Source organism: Medicago sativa, chromosome 5 (assembly GCF_051527215.1).
Source record: "Medicago sativa cultivar Bolivia chromosome 5, Bolivia_mono, whole genome shotgun sequence".
In the NCBI taxonomy this organism is placed as follows: Eukaryota; Viridiplantae; Streptophyta; class Magnoliopsida; order Fabales; family Fabaceae; genus Medicago; species Medicago sativa.
This window is the reverse complement of record NC_140753.1, coordinates 4,001,716-4,025,816: the sequence shown is the minus strand read 5'-3', so window position 1 is coordinate 4,025,816 and position 24,101 is coordinate 4,001,716. Positions and strand designations below refer to the sequence as shown.

Genomic DNA, 24,101 nt, shown 5'->3' with positions numbered 1-24,101 from the left:
AGTAATTATCATTATTAGGGCAACACTCAAATTAGGGCGACAAATATTGCTTGGGGCAACTTTTATTAATAGAATAGATTTTCTTTTTTGTCGGATTCGAACCTAAATCTTTAACTTTTAACTCCTTTAATCTTTTAACTCAACCAAATGAGCTACACATCCCTCAGAATAAACGCAACTAATGACTACACCACTGTCGGTTCAAGCCTACCACTTTCAAAAAACAATAGTCGCGAGGTATTCAAATACAATATCTCTGCATGATATTACTATGATAGTAGTGAGATCAACTTTACAGGCTACTAGCATTGAAGGTATTGAAAGTTCCTAACTCATATAATATCTGTGTACAGTATGTAAAGGAATTACAAAACCACTTGCCAGATATTTGGGATTTGACCATATCATTATGTACACTTTGTCCTCTTAGAGTCTGTACAAAACTTATACAGTACTCTGTCTGGTGACACCTAATCCAGATTAAGATAAATAATAAGCAAAAAATGATAGGTCATAAGACTCATAACTCAATACTAATTAACAGTAACCTACCTAAATCATGGTAATTGCTGCAATTTGGTCAAGTCCGTGGCTCAATGGCCAGAAAGGGTGGTGCTCAATAACTAAACTCTTATGTAGCTTTTTTCTTTTCAAGTCTTTTGACCTAGCTAGATTAGGATTAGTTGCTGTTAATTTTGTCATTAAGAAAAAAAAAATAAACAAAAGATGAACAAAATGAATCACCAATGACGTATGATATATCTTGAGTTGAGAATTAAGACATGAATTTTTTTAGTTAGGATGAGTTTAATTTATATATCCATTTTGGTTGCTGAGAAAAAAGATCTATGAAAAGATCTTTCTCTACATAAAAATGAAGGAATTGGAAAAGTATGTATGTGCCTCCTGTTGAAAATTTAGTATAGATATTGGTAAGATTTCAAGTTGAACAAAGCATTACAAACAAGTTTAGGAGTTGAAGCATTCAATGATATCCATGAGTAGATTTACTTGAGATGCCTATTTTGGTCAGACAAATACATACTCACTCATCAAATCTAGGAAAAATCTCCTTAAAAACTGGCATATACACCTGCTTACTTTTGTATTATAGGGACTCTTTACCATAATAAGGATAATGAAAATAATAATAATGTCTCCTTGAAGAAAGAAGACGTGGGGAAGAGGAAGCATCCCAAGTAATTAAGAGACATATCATGCAAGGCTAGCAATTGAACACATCATGTCATATATGTATGCAGTTGACAAAACATATTGAGTGTTTTATTATAGACAGATATATAATTTCAATTATTATATTCTATCTCCAACTACTAGTACAGCTCTTTTAACAACCAACTTCACGAAAAACTATATGAAATCAGAAATTTATATTATTTTCTTCAAGTGGTTCTAGAATTTCCCTGCCTATTTAACATCATTTTCTGATACTCCTTTCTTCTCATTCCTCCCTCCTTTCCAACTTTAAGTCTTTCCTCTATTTTCACAACTGCACTTTTTTAAAGAGTTTCATTTCATTCTTTTTTTAAAAAGAAAAATGTGGGTTTTGTGTCTAGGAGCATTGGTTACTATGTGCATTATTACACGTTGGGTTTATAGATGGAGAAATCCTAGTTGCAATGGTAAACTACCACCAGGTACAATGGGATTACCCCTTTTAGGTGAGAGCCTTCAGTTTTTTTCTCCCAACACTTCTTGTGATATTCCTCCATTCATCAAGAAGAGAATGAAAAGGTATATATAAAAGTATATTACAAGTTATCAATTCAATTAAGCTTTCATTTTTTGTTAGAGAGTAATTAATAATATCACAGTTTGTTCGGGATAACTTGAGTTCAAATTATGGCTGAAGCAATCCTTGGCCAGACTTTACTTACCTTTCGGCCGAACTTTGGATTACCAGGGCCTCATTCTCCTGGAACCGGTGGGCTAAGACAAAAACAAAAGGAATAATATGGTTTTTTTTGTTGTCTCTTTTCAGATATGGACCAATCTTCAAGACAAACTTGGTTGGAAGACCAGTTGTAGTGTCCACAGACCCTGATCTTAACTACTTCATATTCCAACAGGAAGGGAAAATATTCCAGAGTTGGTATCCAGATACATTCACAGAGATATTTGGGCAACAAAATGTAGGTTCCTTACATGGTTTTATGTATAAGTACCTTAAGAACATGATGCTCAATTTGTTTGGTCCTGAAAGTCTTAAAAAGATGATCTCAGAGGTTGAACAAGCAGCCTGCAGAACATTACAACAGGCGTCGTGTCAGGACAGTGTCGAGCTGAAGGAAGCAACAGAAACGGTAAAATAATTACACTTTACACTAACTATTCTTTCATTCCTCTACTATTTTAACCTTCTTCCATTCCTTGTCTAAAGTCTAAACCTTTCTTTCCTATATATAATCATTCAGATGATATTTGATTTGACTGCAAAAAAACTCATCAGTTATGATCCAACCGAGTCCTCCGAGAATTTAAGGGAGAACTTTGTTGCATTTATACAAGGACTCATCTCATTCCCTCTCAACATTCCAGGAACAGCTTATAACAAATGTTTGCAGGTAAGCATTTTATTAATAAGGGTAATTTAGTAAACGAAACTCGTTTAATTATAAAAATTAGTACACTGGTTGGTTTTCTCAAGAAGTGTGGATAACTTTAAACGACACTTAATTTGAGACAGAGAAAGTATCAGACAAAGTGTAGTATTTTTATTTTGATTGAGAAAACAGCAAAATTAACTTGTTTTGGCTTCTCAGGGTAGAAAAAAAGCAATGAAGATGCTTAAGAGCATGCTGCAGGAAAGAAGGGAAATGCCTAGGAAACAACAGAAGGATTTCTTTGACTATGTTATTGAAGAACTTAGAAAAGAGGGAACACTCTTAACAGAAGCAATAGCTCTGGACCTCATGTTTGTGCTTCTCTTTGCAAGCTTCGAAACCACTTCTCAGGCCCTTACTTATGCCATCAAATTACTCTCTGACAATCCCTTGGTGTTCAAGCAATTACAAGTACGTTACAAATATATTATTATATGGCCTTAGAATCTTTTGAACTATTTTTTTATGGCTTTAGGATGTCAATTTTGACTTCCTCGGTACCTTGTCTTTTAGGAAGAACATGAAGCCATCCTTGAACGACGTGAGAATCCTAACTCTGGAGTCACATGGCAAGAATATAAATCAATGACATTTACATTTCAGGTTAGTTAAAAAATTTCTTCATTTTTAATGTGGGACATATTGTGTGTTAATTTATCTTATTTGAAATTCAATGAATGATGATTTGCACAGCTCATAACCGAAACTGCGAGACTTGCAAATATAGTTCCAGGAATCTTCCGGAAGGCACTAAGGGAAATTAATTTTAAGGGTATGTGATTGCTAATTTAATAATACAACATTTTCAAGTTTCAATGTTCAAGTGCATTGGTAACTTGATGTTTAAGTAATAGTGGAAAAGCACACTATATTTGACAATGTTACCTCATTTTGTCTACAATAATGAACACGTGCAGGATATACCATACCAGCAGGATGGGCAATCATGGTGTGTCCCCCAGCTGTACATTTGAACCCTGCGAAATATCAGGATCCTCTTGTCTTCAACCCATCCAGATGGGAGGTGCGTTTAGCATTTTTTTTCCTCATTTTCTTTCCATCTTTTCAAAGCTAGTTGCTTCAAAGAATCTCAAAAAGTAATGCAATTAGCTTCTTTAGCAAGTACTATAGATAATCATTCAAGTAACTTAGATTCTAGTCTATCATGTCCCTTCTTTTACAATTTTGTGATCCAAAAAGAAATGGTCTACAGGGAATGGAACCGAGTGGTGCTACCAAACATTTCCTGGCTTTTGGTGGAGGCATGAGATTTTGTGTTGGGACAGAATTTGCCAAGGTTCAGATGGCAGTTTTTCTTCATTGCTTGGTAACAAAGTATAGGTAATAAGCAATGTAATGCATGGAAAGTGACTTTAAACTGAAACAATGTACCTTCTTTAACGCCTGAATTTAATTCAGAATGCGTAGTCTCTTTAACGTTTGAATATTTCAGGTGGCGACCCATCAAAGGAGGGAATATTGTTCGAACTCCTGGTTTACAATTTCCAAATGGCTTTCATGTCCAGATCACAGAGAAAGATCAAAAGAAGCACGAATCAGAATGTACAACTACATATTAGAACACAAAACCTGCAAGGAAGACTCATGGTAGCAATTTAGACTTGACATCTTCTCAATCATTCGACATTTTTCAAGAAACATAATGCAGCATTTTTGTTACGTAAGCCTCAAAAGTAACCGTAACAGACTCTTACTTTAAAGTCATTTAAAAACTGTGCTTCCACTAGATTTAAGGTATAATACTACTAAAGGGAAATGGGCCAAGGGGGAAGTGAGGGTGGTATAAGAAAACATGTATCAGAGTCTGCCTTACTAGGGAAGGGAAGTTTCACTTTGTAAGAGTGTAAATGTTTAATATTATATATTTACTATACAAATATATTTCACGTGACAACAATGTTACATTCTAAATCCACCGTTCAATAACTTCCATTCCTCAGTTCTTGCCCTCCACACTCCATTAAAAAGGGCAAGAAATGGAGAATGAAGACTAGTGGAAACAAAATAACAAATAAAAAGATATACCTATGATTCTATGAAGTAGATACAAAGTTGCTCTAAAACATTGTACTTTCTAAGAGATAACTGACTGCTTGGAATTACAACTTGCTCTACTCAGCCCCAGGATCATATACCAAAACTTGTTTGTGTTTTTCATAATTTGCATGCCTTATATTATCATGCCTCAGCTCTTTGATCAGTCCTGTAGAAGGGTCCTGTTCCTTTCTGTGTTTGTGATGTGCAGGATTGTTATCATCAATATTTTGCAAAATATCCACATGTTTTTTATGTCTATGCTTGTGCGTTTCTTTCTGAACACGGTGTAAATGATTAAAATAATCAGAATTCCCTTCAGAATGTTTGTCCTTGTGATTGTGCTCATAACTGGTCTTTCGCCTATTTGGAGCACGATGATTCAGGTGCCTGACCTCTTGTTTACGATGTTTGTTGTCATGAATATGGTGGTGTGCCTGGTTAATTTTGACCCTATGTCTATCCATGATGAACTGCTGCTCATCAGCACCACAAATATCCTCCCACCAGTCATAAAGAGGATCAAATAGACCTTTCTGGTGCAAAAGCCATAATAACACAAGTACTACAATTCAAAGAACAATATTTATGTCAATGTGTTCTGCTTAATTTACGAATTCAAGTATATTAATATACATAAAATAGAATCCATACCTGTCGGAAAAATTGCCAAAAACAGACCAAACATCATTATCCAACTCAAGCATACATATTGTATGTGGCACTTGAAGTCAAAAAAACCAGAGCATTTCTGTCTGTACACCCACCCAAACCAAGGGACGGGGAAGGATTTGATCAGATAATTTGTCCAGACAAATGAATCAACACTAGACAAAGGTTATGATCAAGTAAATGAATATGTATGGTTATTGAACTACCAATACCCTACTTCTATGTATAATAGTATGAGTGATTTATGCTTGGTGTTACTTAATAAAAATATTTAAATCATAAGTAGACCAACTGTTTGTATCATTCAGTTACAGACTAGACTGTTGAAATAATTACATTTGCACAAAATACTCCTCCCTATTTTCCCTTTATGCTCAAATTAATGACAAAGTACTCCAAAGATAACATCCATGAAAAACATACAGCATTCAACATGTCCACAGAAATTCATGCATGTTAAATGATATAAAATGTGAGAAACCCATACTGCTACGTACATTCTAGAATTCACATTGTATAATAGCAGAAAATGTTACCTGCAATTTTTTCCGGTAATAAATTCTATAAAGCCTGTCCATAGTTTATTCCACATGCTTTCAATAGAATCAAAGAAACCATTTATACCGGTCTCTGGGGGTTGAAAAGGCATCCCCTGCAATAATCAATGGTTTGATGATCCACATAATGATATGATTTTTTATTGAAGTTGCCGTAACTTACTTCACTACATCATCTATAACTAGCATATTTTTTTAACTAAATATCAGAAGAGTATCTTACGAAAAAATTATAGAAATACAGCACAAGAAGGAACTACTGTGCTATCATTAGTAAAGAGATACTAAGGAACTGTTGTGTAATATCCACTCAATTAAAACACGATAGTATACCTCAAGAGATAATTATCACAGTTTGGTATACCCCCTTGTTCATATATGTAGGGATTAAGGTACTTCTCATTCACTCTCTTAGAGATCACATTCTTGTTAAACAATTTTAGGAGCTATCTTAGGCCTTTTCCTCTATTAGACCATTTAATGCCTCCACAGTTACATTATCTGGTTCAACTGTTGTGCCATTGTTCATTCTCTTCAGTGTTTTTTCCTAATCTTCAGCAATTTTTACGCAAAGACCACGCTTTGTATCACTCCTCTTTAGATTAATTCGTTGCTATTTGGTCATCCAACACAAATTCACTCACGTGGTAGTTGAAATAGGAACTCATATTCAACTAAATAGCAACTAATTAATTTAAACACAAATTTCAATACAAATTGTTGGATGACCAACACAAATTTACTCGTATCCAACACAAATTGTTGAATTCACCCATACACATACACCAAGTCCCATCCTTATTTTAGAGAGGGAAACACTTTTTTCTCATAATTTGAAGTTTTGAACCATCAATGATTTTAAGAAACATCATAACAAAAGTATACTGCTTTGAATACGAAAATACAATAACCAAAGCCTGTTCCCACTAGGTGAGTCAACATTGATCAAATTAAACAATACTACTGTTTTCGTTTCATAAGAGAATAAAGACTTAAAAATTTCTAGACTTGTACGCAGGAAGGAACAAACCTGTGTTCCATTGTCAAGAACAGTTCCAGTGGTAGTAAATTGACACTCAGCTCTATCAACTTCACCATAATCAGAGTCCTTCAATATGGCTTCATTAAAAACACCAAAAAAATACGCATAATATAAACATCAACATTTTCTGTATACACGACATACATAACAATGTATTAAGCTTTTCAACTTTACCTGCACAGGAATATTTGGAAGCTTGGTCGGTGCTTGGATAGATTTTGAATGATCGGGTTGTAATCTCATTTGGCTTCATGATCAAAAATTGCTCCTGAACAATGTTCAATAAAAATTAAATACCTAAACTTGAAGACCAATGAAACTATACAACTGGGAATGGTAAAAAAAACAATATGCTGAAGTTGAACAAATGGTTCAGCACAGTACCTCCATCAACGTGATCTCTTTGGAGCAATCAAACTGCAACACAACATAAGCAAACATAAAAAAAATTCTAATTAAATATTGTGTGTAGTGACCTTAATTAAACATAAGTATCTCTTTGGAGCATGTATTTGTTATTTTCCTTGCCATGCTATGCAGTCAATTCAACTAACTGAATAGAGATAATTTGACCAAACAACTTATTTTCAGTCTTATTTGGTGAGCAAGGAATATGCAAACTGTTAAACTGTAAGTTACCTTGACAATTAAACACTTCTGTTAGCGTAGTTGATTCATGTAACTCTTTAGGATAATCAGTGTCACTATTAGCAATTTATCATATTCTCTTATTTCCTAAATTTATTGATTGTACTTCCCAATTCCCCTGTTTACTACTCAACTTTAGGACTTACTGAGTTACACAGTATATGTAAGTATCACTTTTCACGTGTTATGCCCACCACAAATAGTACTAAATGTTCCTTCGTTATAATTTTAACAAATCCCTTATATGAACTTTGATCACAGATCATCCAGTTATTAATTTTTAAAAAACCCAATTTCCTATCAGATCTTATAAGCAAAGAATAGGAACAGAACACAAATGACATTTTTAACCCTGAAATTTCTTGGCCACAACAATAAAAATTACTTAATGTGTATCTGACAATCAACATTGCATTATCCAAGTAAAAGTAGAACTGTATAACAAAAATAGATGCCATGAAGCACACTATAGAACTTTACAAAGAATGTAAGAACTATGAAGGAAAAGTTGAGAATCAGAATACCGTCAAACTATATGATGCTTCCACCTCACCAGTATTCTTAGTTGTGATTGTAGCAACTCCAAATTGAGTAAGGGCTTCAAATGTAGGGACACTTACACTTATGATCTTTCCCGGGCTCCTAGAGAAAAGGAAACCTGTCAAACTAATATTCAAAACTTTCTATAGAGACAATAACTCTGGTGGACATCATACCAAATCAAAATTCATTCCTAGGTCATTAAAAAACAAAACTGCATTACAGAAACATTTCACCATGGTATTTTCAGATATTTTCTTTGTAAACACCATCGTATTTCCAAGATTTGTATTTATATTTGAGGTCAGGAATTTCAGTATGTATACTTTATTATTTGCAATCCAGACTTCTTACTAAAAATATAGTGAAAGAAAATCACCCCCCTCCAAAAAAAGCAGTTCATGTTAACATCATATCTTAGAGTAATGATCTATTTAATTTTTTTCAATTAGGATTACAAGGGTAAAATTGAGATAAATGGTGATAAGCTATAAGCTACTTGAATTAGCTTATCAAAAAAGGCAATAAGCTAGTAAAAATAAGCTATAAGCTCGTGACAAAGTGGCGGTTACTAAACGGGTATGATTTAGTCAAAGTTATAAGCTAATAAGCTCAATACTATGTCTTACCAAACAAAGCCTGTGTAGTAGCAGTAGTAATGAATCTAACGATGATGTCCATGACAGATCCATACACATGACATATAAAAAAAAATGTCATTGTTTTGAAATAATACTCGTACCAAGGAAACAATAGTACCTTTGATAAACATAGTCTACATCATTGGCACTTAATTCTATCACAATATTTGTATTAAGAACCTCTGTAATTCCAATGGAGAAAGAGAAACTCCCAGCATTCTGCAGACAAATCAAATAAAAAACCATTTCTAATAGAAGTAACCATATCAAATAAAACATACAATTATTGTGACATAACTGGATGCTGGTTTATCCTTTCAAATCTTCCTTCCAAACCATAGAGTGGCACCTGATTCCTACTTATTCGATTCAGGTCCGCCTGTTAATGAAAAAAAAAATCAAAAATAAGCAATAAGATATGAAACAAAGCAACTTTATGTTTATTGGTGGTAAATATACATCTCTTAAAAGTCATTGATATCTCTGCGCAAAAGCACAAAAGCCTAATTTCCAGGTGTTAGAGACGTAGTGTGTGTTTGGGTGAACATACGATAAAAGTGATTTTGTATGACAAATTAGTTGCAATTGAGTTTGAAGTGGGATAACTTAGGTTCGATTGTTTTTACAAGTTTGATGTAAAACTTAGCGTAAAATTTTCAACCCAATGCAAAAGCTATTGTTTACCACTTCTAGTCAAACTAATGTAGAGTTATTAGCAATCATCCGATGATCCTAGTAACAAACGAAGATTTTGGGACAAGTGGTCCCTACATAGGAAGGAAAGGCAACTATACAAATAAATATTCTGCCACATATGAAATACATACAGTTGCAAAAAGGAATAAAATGAAACCAAAACAGAAGTAAACTAAAATATATTGTTCCAGAGCAAACCTCATGAAAATTCCACAATTGATTATGCAAACAACTCCAAAAGGGTGAAGCACAAAAGTTTGGTTGTCCATTGAAAGCTTCATAACTGACACCAATTTTATTACATTCAATACCATCTAAGGTAAATCTGACCCTCTCGAGCAGCATCCACATAGAAATGTTTCTCCCCAAGTCATGTGGTTGACCAGGGTCACCCTGCCAAAAGAAAAATCTGTAAATATTTCGTTTAAGCTTGTAAAAGTTGTGAATAATGCCAAGGTATGTAAAATTTGTTCATTGCTAATGAGAGTAATCTGTATCAAAAAATCATAAAGAGGCCATTAAAGTAAGTAAAGTGACTAAACTAGGGATTAGAGAACACTGCTGAGAACATATGAAGCTTCGAACTTGCAAAACAATAAAACATAACTATAATTTAACTAAAGTTAAATAGTCAATAGAGCTCAGTTATCGTAAATAAGTAAAGGAAGCATACCTGCCTTGGAACAACAAGATAGAAATCCTCAAAACTTGGTATATTTGTATAACCAACAAAATCTCCGATAAGATTAACCCTTAAAAATTTGTCATCAGATGTCACTGTTCTGTTTTCAGGACCCACAACTACTTCCTGGCAGCAGAATCATGGATGAACAAAATTCTGTTATATTCAAGAAATGGAAAAGAAATATGTGCTTTTTCAAGGATTAAATTGTAAGTGCATGATATTTTCAAGGACTAAACTGCTTTTTTTTAATAAAAAAATCACAATAAATGAACACCAACATGCTAATATTAGCCTATCATCCATTCAAATCTATGGAGAAAAGAGAAAAACAAAGACTAAATACTCAGGATTATGTTCATTCAAATTTAGAAGAAAACAAATATTAAAACTAGTTCTGTTGATCCGAAGTGATAAAAATGCATGAGTATCAAGAGGCAAAATAGAGTACATGGCAAGGTTGCACTTGCACTCCACCAATTAAAAATGGATATGATCATATGACTTTGTACCGCAGACAATTTAACAGCGATAATAGCATATGGTGTATTGCTGTACCATTTGAAAATGGGTGTGTAATATATGTCTTCTTATGACAAGTGGCACGTTTAAATCTAATACTTTTTCATAAGGACAGCAATAATTACATACCGAAACTTTTGTTCCACTCTTGATCTGTATTCGAACACTAAATCCCAACGTTCGCCGCCCAATGCCAAAAACATGGAACCTGAAATGATTTAGAGATAGAGAGAATAGGGAATATGAGTTCTAACTGGTGTCAAACAAGGAAGTCACTTTCATCTTTACCAATTTTAGAGGTGAATACAGTATAAAACAAGGCAATACTACACAATTACAAAGAGTCAAAGCTTCTTCAGGGAAAGTATTGATCCCTAAAATTAGAACTAACTCCAGTCAAAGTTATTTTATTATTGCAATCAACGCAATTTCTTATCTTCTAAAATCTGGAACTAACAGAAAAGTAAGATACTATTAAATTATTCATTTAGAGAAAATAGAAATGTCTAAAACAAATATCTTGACAATTTAGTAAACAAGGTTTAGATATTGATCTGCACATATGAATGATTCAATATAAACATTTCCATATGTTCCTTTAAAAATCCACAAATCTAACACACAAACAATACCAATTCCAAACAAATTCATGCAAGGCCATATATCAACCGGGATTACCCAAATCAATCTCGATTGAAATAAAAAGGATGGAAGCTTACCAATCACCCGGAAAGCGCACACAATGTGCTGTGTTGGCCTTTCCTTTTGTCAATTTGTCAACTGGTTAAATAATGGCACCCAGAATTATTAGATCCATGTAAGAACTTTAGAACATTGACAACAAAGCACTTACAGAAGTTTCCACATGATGAAGGCATCCGGCGCTGGGGTCCACATGGACAACATGTTGGCTAAATTAAAGATGGAAACAGAGAGATTTTAAACAATAGTCAGAAGCAGAAGGTGAAATGACAAAGAATATACAAAATCAAGCACAAAATTGAGAAAATTCTTTTAAAATTAACATCATAGCAACTAGCATAGAAATTCTAAATGACAACTAAGATCGACTCACAATCTTACTCAAGGGCAATATTTTAAAATATCATGATTCAGATAACAACAGTATATTTTTTTATCAACAAAGGCGAAGTACAATGAAATGAAACATGTATAGGCGCATACCAAACGAAGGCAAGGAGGGCAATAAAGGTTTATTCAAATTATTAAAATTACTAATGTAAATCTAAATACTTGCAAAGTAAAGATTCAAGTAAGTCTGTCAGCTACTACTATCAATCAATTAATGAATAAAATGTAGGTGTTCTCTCACAATGACCTGAATATAGTGTTTTAAATGAAAATAAAATGATATTGTTTGGAACTCAGTTGTGATTTGGACTTTGGAGTAAGATTGAACTATATAAAAATAATATTTTTAAAAGTTTAGGTGAAAATGTCCCATGATCACTCTTAACCTTAGCCAATATTATACAAAATTGTAAATGATACCAAACTACATGCTGTTTTTTTCATCGAAACTACAAACTTATAAAGCAACCCAAAATAGAAGAAAAGGACACCTGAGTATTCTCGATGATATGACCATCTTCATCTCGTAGTCTGCAACACAAGTACCAGAAACACAATTACCAGAAACTAAACTATTTTCTCAGACTCTAGTTGATAAGAAAACTGTAACAGAACACAGCTCACCTCTCGCATGTCTTCACAACATTTGCACCAGCATCTGGCTCACATTTTCGTGTCTGAACATAAAACTCTTCAGGCTTATAAGGAACATCCTACAAAGAAGCCACAAAAACTTTTATCTAAAAAATCAAACTAGAAAAACAAAAATCCATTTGCTTTGTATATAGAATCATCCAAAACCATAACTTAGTGTATGTTTGGTTTCTATTTTAGAGGAGCCAAAATTGATTCTATAGGAGTAAAATTGATTTTGACATGTATGATTACTCTCTAGTAGAATAAACTTTTGCCTTCAAAATCAATTCTAACTTAAACCTAGAATTTGAAGCTTTTAATTCTATAATTGATTTTTAAATTCAAATTTAATGTTCAGTTTACTTTCACACGAATGTATACAAACAAACGTTACCTTCAACTCACTTTTAGCCAGAATCAATACATTCAAAATCAATTTTTTCATCATAGAACCAAACACATCCTTAACCATATATTTCAAATCACTTACCTTGTATTGTACCATCCACTAAAACATAATGGTTTAACAATTATATGCTTTATAATTTCTTTTCAAGTGCCAGACACAACTCTAACTCTATAAAATTACGTTTGGCATTTTAAAAAAAAAAAAATCAATTTTGGGGACTAAAAGCAATTCTAGTTCAAGCTACTCTTTGTAGCTTTTGATTCTAGAATTGATTCTAACATACAAATTTATAATTCTACTTACTTTTACATGAATGTATCCTAACAAAAATCACTTTACCTGCAACTCACTCACTTTTAGTCTGAATCAATTTTACAAATCAATTCACTCAAAATCAATTCTTGTGAAAACAAACATAGACTAGTAGTTAAAAAGGAAAGTGAAATTGAACAAGAGAGGAGCATGAAATCATACTCGAATGTATGTTAACTCATAAACCGCATAAGCAGCGGTTTTGTTAACCGTAATGACAGGTGGAACACGCAATGTCTGCATTTTGGTGGTTGAATTTTCTTCAACTTCCACCAATTCTGCAACAATGGAAGCCTCTCCTCCACTGGAGCCACTGGGAACAGCCATGCTGAGAACGATTTTGGTAGTGCAGTTGAGATTGTCGTCGGAGTTGGAATTCTTCTCGCATTTCTCGAGTTTTGATTTAGAAATGATTTGAACTCCGGTTACATGAAGAGTAAGAAAAGAAGAAACTATGAAGAAGATGATTAGGATGATACGGGGGGAATGTGGTTTCATTTTTGGCGGTTACAGTTTTCAAGTATCCAATATTTTTTTTTTAAACAGAAACTGTGCATGCAAAACGGAACGGAAGCGGTTTGGCGGTTTTTTGTGTGGAACGGTGCGCTAGTTAGGCTGTGGGAAAGTAGCGGTAGTGTTGTTGCTGGAACGGAATTGAGGAAAATGGGTTATGATTTGAGAGGGACTTGTCGGATTGTGAGCCGTTGAATTTAATTAATTATAAAAAAATTAAATTTATCATGTTAGATAAATTATTATATGATTCATTTTAAAAAAAAAACTTTATAGCGTTTGTGATTTAAAAAAGAAAAAGAAACCAAATGATTTTTAGAAAATGGATTATTTAGAACTTGATTTCAATTTTTAGATTAAACAATTTTTTTTCATACTTTACTTATCTCCAAATTTCTAAGTGGAACAATTTCTAAGTGGTTAAAAGTGAAATAAATCATCATCTATCCAGTGGCGGAGCCAGACAAATTTTTTTGGGATGACCGCATCAAACTAAACTCAAAGTTTTGATGTAATATTGTTCCTACCTCAAACATCGCTGTCGAACAAGGGATAATTTTCTAAATGTATTTGATAAGGACCCCATTTTAGATACGCGTTCTTCGTATTGCATTCGTTTGATTTGGTGGATATTGCCAAATTAGAATACACTTTCCAGGATCACGTCCTAAAGAATTCTCAAAGTCATCCGAGTTTACTCTATTAAGCTTGAAGGACGGTGCTCGTTTTCTTCAATTATTGGGTTCAGGTTCGGATGAAGAAATTATAACTTCTTCATCTCTTTCGATATCATCGACCTTCCTCTTAAAAAAGGAATCAATGCTTCAACTCTTCGTCTTAACTTTTCTGATGCAAAGAAACAAAAACAAATTTATCAAAATTATATATATAATATAACTCATAATTACAGTTTTGTATCTAGTAACAACCAATTTAAGATACTACTAACTGTGTTAATGAAGTACTAAAACTTTCATAATTATAGTGCTAAGACTCTTAATGAAGCACTTTTAACCAATTTATATGGTTTAAGAAAGATGAATGATATTTTGACAACCAATTTTCAACAACTTTTGTGACAACTCTCTTTCCTACTCTCATTATACCTTTATTCTTTCTCTTCCTTTTTCTCTCTCTATTGTTATTGTCCAATAAGAATGAAGGAAAAAGGTTGTCCCTAAAAAGTTGTTTAAAATTAGATGTCAAAATGTCATTCCTCTTTAAGAAAACAGTTTCAAATAAATGGAATGGAGGAAAGCAGTGTCGCAATCACATCCAGGGAGGAGAAAAGTTTATGTGTTTTAGGGAAAAAACTGATGGTTGCATGATTGTAATTTTTATGTTAAGGCAAAGGTAAAATAGTAATCTCCCATAATTAATGGGTAGGCCATGAGCAACCTCTGTCCCCAAGTGGCTCCGCCACTGCATCTATCTTTTCAAACCCTCATCTAAACATACCTTCCTAGGGTTTGTTAAAGTGGTATTTTTGGGGTTCAACCTTACTTTTACCTTTGAATGGAGGTAAATATAAATCTTAGAGATTTTGTGTTCCAGCTCTATTAGTGCTCCTGGAGGAGGTAAATGTAAATTCATTTGCAAATTACTTAGTTCTAAGGTTTACCTTGCCTTGAATTAGACACCATTTCCTTACTAGAAATTGTGTTTATAAAAAAGAATAGTGAGATCGGAATTATGTTTTTGACTCTTAAAAATTGTTGAAACTGATTCTTATATCTATACTAATATATAAAGAAAATAGAGGATTTTGTGGAGATTTTGGTCCGACTTTTTTGTTATTCCAATTATACTTTTAAAAAAAATTCTTATAATAATGTTATATTGTTGGTGTTATTAAAAAAAATTGATATATTATTGCTATAATTGAAAAAGATAAACATGTGTTGTTGAGTTTGTTACATTTGAAATTCACAAATGGACATACTTATAATTTTAATCTAGATAAAAAAAATTATATAAAATATCATTTGTAATTTACGAACAAAATTTCTATTAAATATTGTTGATAATCTGGATACATCAACGTAATATAAAGAGTAAAAAGACGTTTCGCATACAAATAATACAAACATAAAACTTTTTAGGCTTAATAGGTCATTTGGTCTCTCAAATAATCTCCAATTTTCATTTTGGTCCCATAAGTAATAAAACTCATGTTTTGGTCCCTCAAGTTCACCTCCGTCGGTCAAATAAACCCATGGGTGTTAACTTTAACCCCAAATGTCTATGGTGGACCAACATGGTAGATAGTCAACCATAGACCTTATTAATTTTTTCAATTTTAACCTTTTGATCTTTTTTTAAGAGAGAGGACCGTTGGATCATGCAAGTCTACTGTATCTTTTAGTGAATCATCAACACTTAATTGTTTTTTTTCATTTCTTCATCTTCTTCCCCAACTTCTTCATACAGTCTTCAAGAACATTCATAAAAAATTAAAAATAAAAACCCAGAATTTATCAAATTCATCACAAACCAAACCAAACTACTTTCTTCATCATCATCCTCATAATCTTCAATAACATTCATAAAAAAAACCCATAAAAAATTCAAAAACAACAACAACAACTATCAACAACACAAAACATCAACAATGGAATTCGATTTTAATATATCTCAAACTAGTAACATACCCGTGCATCCGCACGGGTACTGGTTGGTCGTGGATGATTTTATGCAGTTTGAATTCGACATTATGTACTTGTGAACAGTTTAAATTTAGACCATTTAAAAGTTAATTAATATTAACTTTGAAAAGTATAGGAATTAGATAAAGTCATTGCTTATTTTTAAGAAAAGATACTATCATTACTTTTTATATGCAAGTTAACAATAATAATATCAATTTATATATTTTTATCAAAAAAAATATCGACTTATATAATTTTAGAATATGTTTGTCAACTTGGTCATGTGTATAATAATCATTTTAAAATTTTATCGGTGACAAAATGTTTGGTGTATAATTATTATTTAAACTTTTAAGGAATGATAACTTGTCCTGTGTATAATAATAATTTTATCATATGTATTAGTAATGAATTGTCACATTGATGATATTCTAAATAGTTTAAAACGATTTAGCTGGAACAATTTTTAATTTAATAACTAACAACTTGTCCTATAAAACAATGTTAGTTTAGTCAATGACAACTTATCTCGTGTGTTTTATTTTATTTAAGAAATTTTAGTCAATGGTAACTTATCCCGTGCATTTTAGTTTATGGGGGTTCAATATCTTTATAGAATTGAAATGTGGTGATATTATAAATAGAAAGAACAATTTTTTTATAGATAACAACGAATTTTCTGTATCAAAGTTAGTTTACGTTACTTTTGAAATTTTAGTCGATACCCACTTCTCCAAAGTATTTCAGAATCTACAATTTTTTTAATGAATACCCACTTATCTCGTGCATTTTAGTCGATAGGTGTTGAATATCATTTTAGAATTGAATTGAGGTGATGATATTCTAAATAGTTTAAACATTTTAGCAGGAACATTTTTTTTATAAATGACAGTTTGTTGTTTAAATCAAGGCTAGTTTAGTCAATGACAACTTATCTTGTGTATTTGATTTATTTTTGAAATTTTAGTCAGCGTTCATTTATCCCGTGCATTTTAGTTTATCAAGGTTCAATATCATTATAGAATCGAAGTGAGGTGACATTATAAATAGCTTGAACGTTTTTGCAGGAACACTTTTTTATAAATATCATGTATCAAAGTTAGTTTAGTTAGCGGCAACTTATCCCGTGAATTTGTGTTACTTTTAAAATTTTAGTCAATGTCCACTTCTACCATGAATTTCAGTTATCTACGAAATTGTATTCAATGTCCACTTATCCCGTGCATTTTAGATGACAAGTGTTCAATATCATTGTAGAATTGAATTGAGGTGATGACATTCTAAATAGTTAAAAAGTTTTAGCAGTTTTTTTTTTTTTATAAATGACAATTTGTCCTGTAAATAAAGGTTAGTTTAGTCAATGACAATTTATCCCGTGTATTTGAATTATTTATGAAATTTTAGTCAACGCACGCTTATCCCGTGCATTTTAGTTTATGAGGGTTGAATATATCATTATAGAATTGAAGTAAGTTGATATAATAAATAGTATGAACGTTTTAGTTGGAACATTTTTTTTTATAAATAACAACTGATTTTGTGTATCAAAGTTAGTTTAGTTAGTGATAGTTTATACTCGTACATTTATGTTACTTCTAAAATTTTAATGCTCAATTCTTCCATGCATATTAGTTATCTACGAAAATTTAATCAATATCCACTTATCGCCTACATTTTAGATGATAAGTGTGCAATATCATTATAGAATTGAATTGAGGTGATGATATCGTAAATAGTTTAAAAGTTTTAGCATGAACAATTTATTATAAATGACAACTTGTCCTGTAAATAAAGGTTAGTTTAGTCAATCACAACTTATCATGTGTATCTTCTAAAATTTTATTCAATGCACACTATCCTCGTGCAGTTTAGTTTATGAGGGTTCAATATCATTATATAATCGAATTGAAGGTGATATTATAAAATGAACAACTTTTTATAAATAACAATTGTTTCAGTGTATCAAAGTTAGTTTAGTCAATGACAACTTATCCCGTGTATTTTAGTTTATAAGTGTTTAATATCATTGTAGAATTGAATTGAGGTCATGATATTCTAAACAGTTTAAACATTTTAGCAGGAACAATGTTTTTTTTATTTTATAAATGACAACTTGTCTTGTAAATCAAGGTAAGTTTAGTCAATGTCAACTTATCCCGTGTATTTCACTTATTTCTAAAATTTTAGTGAATGTCCACTTATCCCGTGCATTTTAATTTATGAGAGTTGAATATATCATTATAGATTTGAAGTAAGGTGATATGATAAAATAGCATAAATGTTTTAGCAGAATCAATGTTTGTATAAATAACAATTAGTTATGTGTATCAAAGTTAGTTTAATTGGTGATAGTTTATCCTCATGCATTCAAGTTATTTCTACAATTTTAGTCAATGCTCGCTTCTCCCAAGCATATTAGTTATGTATGAAATTTTTATATATATCCACTTATTCCGTGCATTTTAGTTGATAAATATTCCGTATCGTTATAGAATTGAAGTGAGGTGATGATATTCTAAACAGCTTAAACATTTTAGCATGAAAGTTATTTTATAAATGACAACTTGTCATGTAAATCAAGGTTGGTTTAGTTAATTTCAACTTATCATGTGTATTTGACTTATTTCGGAAATTTTAGTCAATGTCCACTTATCTCGTGTATTTTAGTTTATACGTGTTTAATATCATTGTATAATTGAATTGAGGTGATGATATTCTAAACAGTTTAAACATTTTAGCAGGAAAGTTATTTTATAAATGAAAACTTGTGTTGTAAATCAAGGTTGGTTTAGTTAATGTCAACTTATCCCGTGTATTTGACTTATTTCTGAAATTTTAGTCAATGTCCACTTATCCCGTGTATTTTAGTTTATAAGTGTTTAATATCATCGTAGAATTGAATTGAGGTCCACTTATCCCGCGTATTTTAATTTTTAAGTGTTTAATGTCATTGTAAAATTGAATTGAGGTCCACTTATCCCGTGTATTTTAGTTTATTAGCGTTTAATGTCATTTATATTTTTTTTTTTATAAATGACAACATATACTGTAAATCAAGTTAGTTTGGTCAATCACAACTTACCCCGTGCATTTATTTATTTCTAAAATTTTATTGAGTGTCCACTTATCCCGTGCATTTTAGTTTATGAGAGTTCAATATCATTATAGAATCGAAGCGAGATGATATTATAAATAGCAGGAACATTTTAACATGAACAAAATTTTACAAATAACAATTGTTTCCGTGTATCAAAGTTAGTTTAGTTAGTGACAACTTTTCTGGTGCATATATGTTACTTCTGAAATCTTAGTCAATGCTACTTCACCCATGAATTTCAATCACCTATGAAATTTTAGTCAATGTTCACATATCTCATGCATTTTAGTTGATAAGTGTTCAATATTATTGTAAAACTGAAGTGAAATAATGTTATTCTTTTATAAATGGCAACTTTGTCTGTAAATCTAGTAGCGACAACTTCTCATGTTTATATGAATTTTTTTGAAATTTATATCAGCGGCGACTTAGGCCATGTGTAATAATTATTTTAAATTTTTTATCAATGAAAACATGTATAGTGTCTAATAATTATTTTTAAAGTAAATTACACTACTCTCCCCTAAAAAATGTCTGAATTACACTTCCCTTCTCAGTTATGGTAAAATATAGACTCCCCTCCCTTAAAAAGTAAAATTTATACTCGCTCCCTTATAAGATGCTTGAATTACAACCCCATCTCTTAAATATTTAATATGCATTACACTTTGATCTATTTTAACATAAATACATATTTGTATGATATATTAATTTTGAACCACCATTTAAGAAAAAATAATTCATTTTTTTATAATTTAAATGTCAATGATAATTTAATTTCCCGTGTATAATAATTAATTTTAATTTTTGAGCATTGACAACTTGTCTAGTTTATAACAATTATTTTAAAATTTGTATCAGTGGCGACTTAGCCCGTGCACAATATTTACTTTAAAAATTTTGTGGTTAATATATATCCCATTTTTTATTGTTAAAAAAAATCTACTTTAAAATTAATAGCAGAGACGACATGTCTCGTGTATTGTAACTATTTTTAACTTTTTAGTAGTGACAACTTTTCTTGGGGATAATAATTATTTTAAAATTAATTGCATTGACGACTTAGCCCGTGCATAATAATTATTTTAAAATTTTGAGCATTGACAACTCGTTTCATCAATAACAATCATTTTTAAATTTGTATTAGTGACAACTTGACCCATGTGTCGAAAATATTTTTATTTATTTTTATCAATGACAACATGTCATGTGTATAATAATTATTTTTAACATTTTGAAATTGACATCATATCATGTGCATAATACGTTATTTTAAAATTCGTATTAACAATGACTTGTCCCATGTATAGTACTCCCTCCGTCCCAAATTGTACGTGGCTTTAGGAAAAAAAGTTGTCCCAAATTATATGTGGTTTTACAATATCAATGCAACATTAATGTTACTTTTCCCATAATAACCTTAACTATTTATTTTTTTGAAAGACCTTAACTATTTATTATTTTCTCTTCTTTCAATTATTTCATTTATGTTTCCCATATTATTTATTAAGAACAAAACTAAAATGCCCAAAATGTCATACAATTGTTATTGACAAACTAAAATGGCCAAAACGTCATACAATTTGAGACAGAGGGAGTAATTGTTTTACACGCGGCAACTTTTCATTTGTATAATAATTTTAAATATTCAAGCGTGAACATTTTTTACATATATATATATATATTTTAGATACCGATATAAATATATAATTTATTTTGATATGTAAGTCATAGAAATTATCCTTCAAAAAAAAAAGTCATAGAAATTTATTAAATTTATTTTTGCATTCTGAACCGCATTTTTTAAGCTTGTAGTTTGACCAAAATATTAACGAATTTAACCAATGTATAAATCTACAATTAACTCAATTTAATTTCCTTAAAAAAGAAATTTAACTCAATTTAATTGTTGTTTGAAGTCCAAAATGGTGGCCCCCACGCATAGAAAATGAAATTTACTCTTGAGTTTTCAATGGGTGGGATCAGTAACAATTCATTTATCCTTTTGTTTTCTCTCTCCTCAAAAAATCACAGAAACATTTTCTCTCTTCTCTACTCCCACCCTAGCCGCCACCATGCCACCACCAACTTCATCGCTTCTTCCTCCTCTATCTTTCTACACTCATACCGTAGCCGCCACCGTGCACCACCATCTCCATTACTTCTTCCTCCTCTATCTATCAAATCTATTTATAGAGATATTTTTAATTTTCACCATCACCAACTTGTAACTTAGATCTTGACCACCACAAATCTTTTCTCAAAGAACTTTGACTACATAAATACTCTATTCTATTTCCTCTACAAAGCACATGTTTTTTTTAATCATAGCAAGTATGCCGGAAACCACCGTGCTGGAAACCGCCGTGCCGGAAACCACCATATCAGAAACCGGTGGTTTCACCTCTTATATGCCTTTTAAGGTCAGTTTTATGTTCATCTGAAACTGATTTCTTCATTGTTTAATACATGCAACAATAAAATCACATGCGTCAAAAGAAAATAAAGGGTTTGATTGGTATCTGTGTTTCTTATGATGAAACAAAATTGGTTATCACTCAACAACAAAAATAAAATTTTGTTTTGCTGGTAAATATTGTTTTCAACAATCAATTTTTTTTGTTTTTGTAAAAAAAAATCTATTTTTTTTGTGTTTAATATCAGAAATCTGATACCAACAAAAAAACTCTATAATAAAATCAATAAAAAGAAACTATTTACTTCTACCAAAAAGAAATAATTTATTTTTGAACTTCATGGGTAAATAGTAGTTAATATTTTGTTTCTATGCTTTAAATGAAAATTAGATTTTAACGAATTTTTAAAAATATCTATAAAAAAAAACTCATTTTTGAAAAAACATTAAGAAAAAAATTAATAATTCATCTTAAATTTTGATATTTATTATTCCGTTTATTTTTTTTTCTCTCAAAAAAGTATGTATACCCAGATATTGTGGTATTTTTTTGTTGGTTTGGAAAAAAAATTAAAACATTTGTTATTTTTATTTTGCAGAACATCCTGTCCACAGTAGGAGAGCAACTTTTAAATCAGCTGCAAAAAGAGGTACATACAATAGGAAAAAGTGAACAAAAACTCTTAATAGGAAAAGTGTAAGATTTTCTTCTTGAAAATGTTTTTGGATCTATGTTTCTTCTTCAACATCTTCTTAATTTAAAGAACAATAATGTTATTTTAATATATTATCTATAGATCTAAAAAAGTTAGGTTGATAAGATTTTTGTTTCACATAATGGATATTTTGGTTCTATGTTTCTTCGTAATCTTCTTAATTTAATCTAAAGAACAATAATATTTTTTTTGGACGGTGTTTAAAATAATAATTTTTTTGAATGTAACACTGCAAAATAAAATTAAGGTATTCAATTTATTATTAATAAATAATGTCTTTGTTTGTAGTTTGTTGAAGAGACTTGAACATCATTTGACTTTGCTGCAAGAAATTAATACAAAAATTAGTAATTTATTTTGTTGAGGATTTATGTATTAAACCAATTAGTAATTTAGTAATTCTCATCATTTACTTACTTGTCTCTTTTCTTTGTTTGTAGATTGATGAAGAGACAAGAACTGCGTTCAACTTTCCTGCAATAACATTTCTAGATCAAAAAATTGTAGTTTTCATAAATACAAATAATGAAAAGGTATATGTTAGATAAAGAAAAGAGTAAATTTTAGACACTTTAAACATCAAATGAACTTGTAGATCTGAACTTGTAGACACTTTGAATATCATGTTTTTGCAGCACTTCAACTACTTGATTTGATGAGTAAAGAACTGTCACGTTTCCTGCAAAATAAAATTAAAGAGGAGAAGATGGAGATTAGAAAGTTTGAAAACCCACAAAATAAAATTGAAGAGTAGAAGAAAAAATATAGAACTTGATCTTTCTTATTATTTATCTTCTCTCACCTGTTTTTGGAAACAGAAAAGTGAGAATGAAAAAATTGTTGAAAGTGATTTTGAATATATGATTTCAAAAGGTTGGTGTTTTAAAATTTAGGGGGGAGTTTCGAAATTTGAATTGTGTGATAGGACAATAGGTAAGTGCTGGCTGACATTGAAAAATGGGAAATGTTTAAAAGCAATGAAACTATTAGTTGATCTATGAATATACAGGTAAGCTTTTTAGTTACACTGGAAGTATAGCTTATTTCTCATGAGCAATTGAACCAAACCAAAACACTATGACATCATTAAAGCAAAACAATATCAATTGTACTGATTTAGTTGCAAAAGATAAATTTTAGACACATTTTACCCTTAAATTGATGGCGTGGCAGAAGGTTAGCATGGGTTAAATTTGTTTTTTCCACAGCATCTTTTTTTCTTATATTAAGAAGGATTAAAAAAATCCAAAATTTTCAATATCCAGAATTTTAAACACTGTCATCACTCAAATTAAAAAAATCCAGAATTTTTAATGTATCTCTCAAACCCTTTATTCTCTTTTAATTTTTCTTCTCTTTTCCATCTCACTCCAAACACCAGTGTTAACTTCACCAACATCAGCAACTTCAAAGAAGACAGAACATCTTCCCTTCACTCACAACCACTTCATTCTCTTTCATTTCCTCCTTCTTCTCCCGAAATTATGATTGGATGCAGCATAATTTCATATTCTCACAACTAAAATCATTCATTCCACCATAGTCACATCTTCTCTCAATTTCATATTCGAATCCCAACAACA

At 31.1% G+C, this 24,101-nt stretch overlaps 2 protein-coding genes and 2 long non-coding RNA genes across 6 annotated transcripts; 2 read left to right on the top strand and 2 right to left on the bottom strand.

The window, feature by feature from the left end:
- Positions 1 to 1,464: 1,464 nt before the first annotated feature.
- CYP87A2 (cytochrome P450, family 87, subfamily A, polypeptide 2) lies at positions 1,465 to 4,556 on the top strand. The gene is made up of 9 exons (XM_085712550.1): positions 1,465 to 1,755; positions 2,003 to 2,324; positions 2,436 to 2,585; positions 2,784 to 3,035; positions 3,138 to 3,227; positions 3,318 to 3,396; positions 3,542 to 3,648; positions 3,838 to 3,965; positions 4,078 to 4,556. The coding sequence occupies exons 1-9, from the start codon at positions 1,559 to 1,561 to the stop codon at positions 4,202 to 4,204; spliced, it is 1,452 nt and encodes a 483-aa protein (XP_085568676.1). The 5' UTR covers positions 1,465 to 1,558; the 3' UTR covers positions 4,205 to 4,556.
- Positions 4,478 to 13,800, bottom strand: HAP2 (hapless 2). Its single transcript, XM_085712549.1, has 17 exons — positions 13,291 to 13,800; positions 12,396 to 12,484; positions 12,263 to 12,302; positions 11,533 to 11,590; positions 11,399 to 11,459; positions 10,809 to 10,887; positions 10,149 to 10,283; positions 9,674 to 9,868; positions 9,078 to 9,158; positions 8,898 to 8,998; positions 8,123 to 8,240; positions 7,335 to 7,367; positions 7,125 to 7,218; positions 6,939 to 7,027; positions 5,888 to 6,003; positions 5,334 to 5,434; positions 4,478 to 5,244 (listed from the first exon to the last, which is right to left on the bottom strand). The coding sequence occupies exons 1-17, from the start codon at positions 13,624 to 13,626 to the stop codon at positions 4,757 to 4,759; spliced, it is 2,214 nt and encodes a 737-aa protein (XP_085568675.1). The 5' UTR covers positions 13,627 to 13,800; the 3' UTR covers positions 4,478 to 4,756.
- Positions 13,801 to 21,249: 7,449 nt separating this feature from the next.
- On the bottom strand, positions 21,250 to 23,070 carry LOC146919276 (uncharacterized). The gene is made up of 2 exons (XR_015011412.1): positions 22,936 to 23,070; positions 21,250 to 22,840 (listed from the first exon to the last, which is right to left on the bottom strand). It is a non-coding gene; the product is annotated as an uncharacterized LOC146919276 (long non-coding RNA).
- On the top strand, positions 21,360 to 23,543 carry LOC146919275 (uncharacterized). Of its 3 annotated transcripts, none has more exons than XR_015011411.1 (4): positions 21,361 to 21,809; positions 22,402 to 22,499; positions 22,959 to 23,051; positions 23,154 to 23,210. It is a non-coding gene; the product is annotated as an uncharacterized LOC146919275 (long non-coding RNA). The 3 variants fall into 3 exon arrangements; XR_015011409.1 differs by having other exon boundaries at positions 21,371 to 21,809; positions 22,402 to 22,452; positions 23,154 to 23,543; XR_015011410.1 differs by having other exon boundaries at positions 21,360 to 21,809; positions 22,959 to 23,210.
- Positions 23,544 to 24,101: the final 558 nt, after the last annotated feature.

Bases quoted from the DNA above. Each gene is read 5' to 3' on its own strand.
- HAP2 (XM_085712549.1), bottom strand. From the start codon at position 13,626: ATGAAACCACATTCCCCCCGTATCATCCTAATCATCTTCTTCATAGTT. The intron at 12,485-13,290 runs GTATGATTTCAT...GCTTCTTTGTAG, and splicing joins ATGAGTTAACATACATTCGA to GATGTTCCTTATAAGCCTGA. The intron at 5,245-5,333 runs GTATGGATTCTA...TTTGAATTGTAG, and splicing joins TTTGGCAATTTTTCCGACAG to TACTTGTGTTATTATGGCTT.
- CYP87A2 (XM_085712550.1), top strand. From the start codon at position 1,559: ATGTGGGTTTTGTGTCTAGGAGCATTGGTTACTATGTGCATTATTACA. The intron at 2,586-2,783 runs GTAAGCATTTTA...TTGGCTTCTCAG, and splicing joins CTTATAACAAATGTTTGCAG to GGTAGAAAAAAAGCAATGAA. The intron at 3,649-3,837 runs GTGCGTTTAGCA...AATGGTCTACAG, and splicing joins TCAACCCATCCAGATGGGAG to GGAATGGAACCGAGTGGTGC.